Source organism: Dipteris shenzhenensis, chromosome 14, assembly GCF_047967505.1.
Source record: "Dipteris shenzhenensis isolate YYH24624 ecotype China chromosome 14, Dip_SZ_1.0, whole genome shotgun sequence".
Lineage (NCBI taxonomy): Eukaryota > Viridiplantae > Streptophyta > Polypodiopsida > Gleicheniales > Dipteridaceae > Dipteris > Dipteris shenzhenensis.
The window spans coordinates 15,075,933-15,076,694 of record NC_141609.1 but is presented as its reverse complement, the minus strand read 5'-3'; the positions used below and the strand labels follow the sequence as shown (position 1 = coordinate 15,076,694).

At 42.9% G+C, this 762-nt stretch overlaps 1 protein-coding gene across 1 annotated transcript in view; it reads left to right on the top strand.

Moving 5' to 3' along the window:
- Nucleotides 1–517, top strand: part of LOC147894240 (plasma membrane-associated cation-binding protein 1-like) — a 2,048-nt gene extending 1,531 nt beyond the window's left edge. Inside the window, exon 4 of the mRNA XM_087385235.1 lies at nucleotides 1–517. This exon is cut by the window's left edge and continues 259 nt beyond it. Coding sequence (XP_087241361.1) covers nucleotides 1–112 — 112 coding nt within the window. The 3' untranslated portion in view covers nucleotides 113–517.
- Nucleotides 518–762: the final 245 nt, after the last annotated feature.

Below are 762 nucleotides of genomic sequence, written 5' to 3'. Positions count from 1 at the left end.
TCCGTCAGAGGAAGCACCAGCTTCAGTTGAGGGTGTCGAAGTGGTTGAGAAGGATGAAGTAGCTGCTGAGTCTACTCCCGAACCGGCTGCAGAATCGGCCACCGTCTCCTGACACCGCCCCTCTTGGGTGGAGGGTTCATGCCGCTGATGATCCCAGGGAAGACGAGAAATGAGCATCAGAACGTTGTCTGTCGCTGCGGATTGTATCATTCATTGATTGTATTTCTTTCATGTTTACCTTTCCTACTGTTTTCTTTAACCCTGTATGTCCAATGTTACACGATCCTCTATTATTTGTAGTGACGAGCTGTACATCCCGTGACCCGCCCACTGGGTTCTATCTAGCAGCTAGCGTCCTTCTGTACTTAAACCCCCGACTCTGTGGATATGTACCGATCTTCAAAAAGTTCTTTGAATTCTTTCGTCGACTCCTTCCCTGTAGCTAGCAGTAACGGGGGGTGAATTCTTATCAAGGTGTCGAGACTACTGTGTATGTACCCTGTTATTATTTGAAAATTGGAAATTCGATTAATTAGTTGTCCCTTCTATTTTAAAATTAGGAAATTCGATCGATTAATTAGTTGTCCCCGTTATTTTAAAATTAGGAAATTCGATTAATTAGTCGAGTGGGTTTTCTTTCGGATTTTCATGTCCTTGTGCTTTTAAATTGGAGTAGACTACCACCAATACATTCTCTCTCTTTCTTTAATCTCTAAAAGAGAAGAAAAGAGGGGTAATCTCGTATTGCATAAGGTGTGAAGC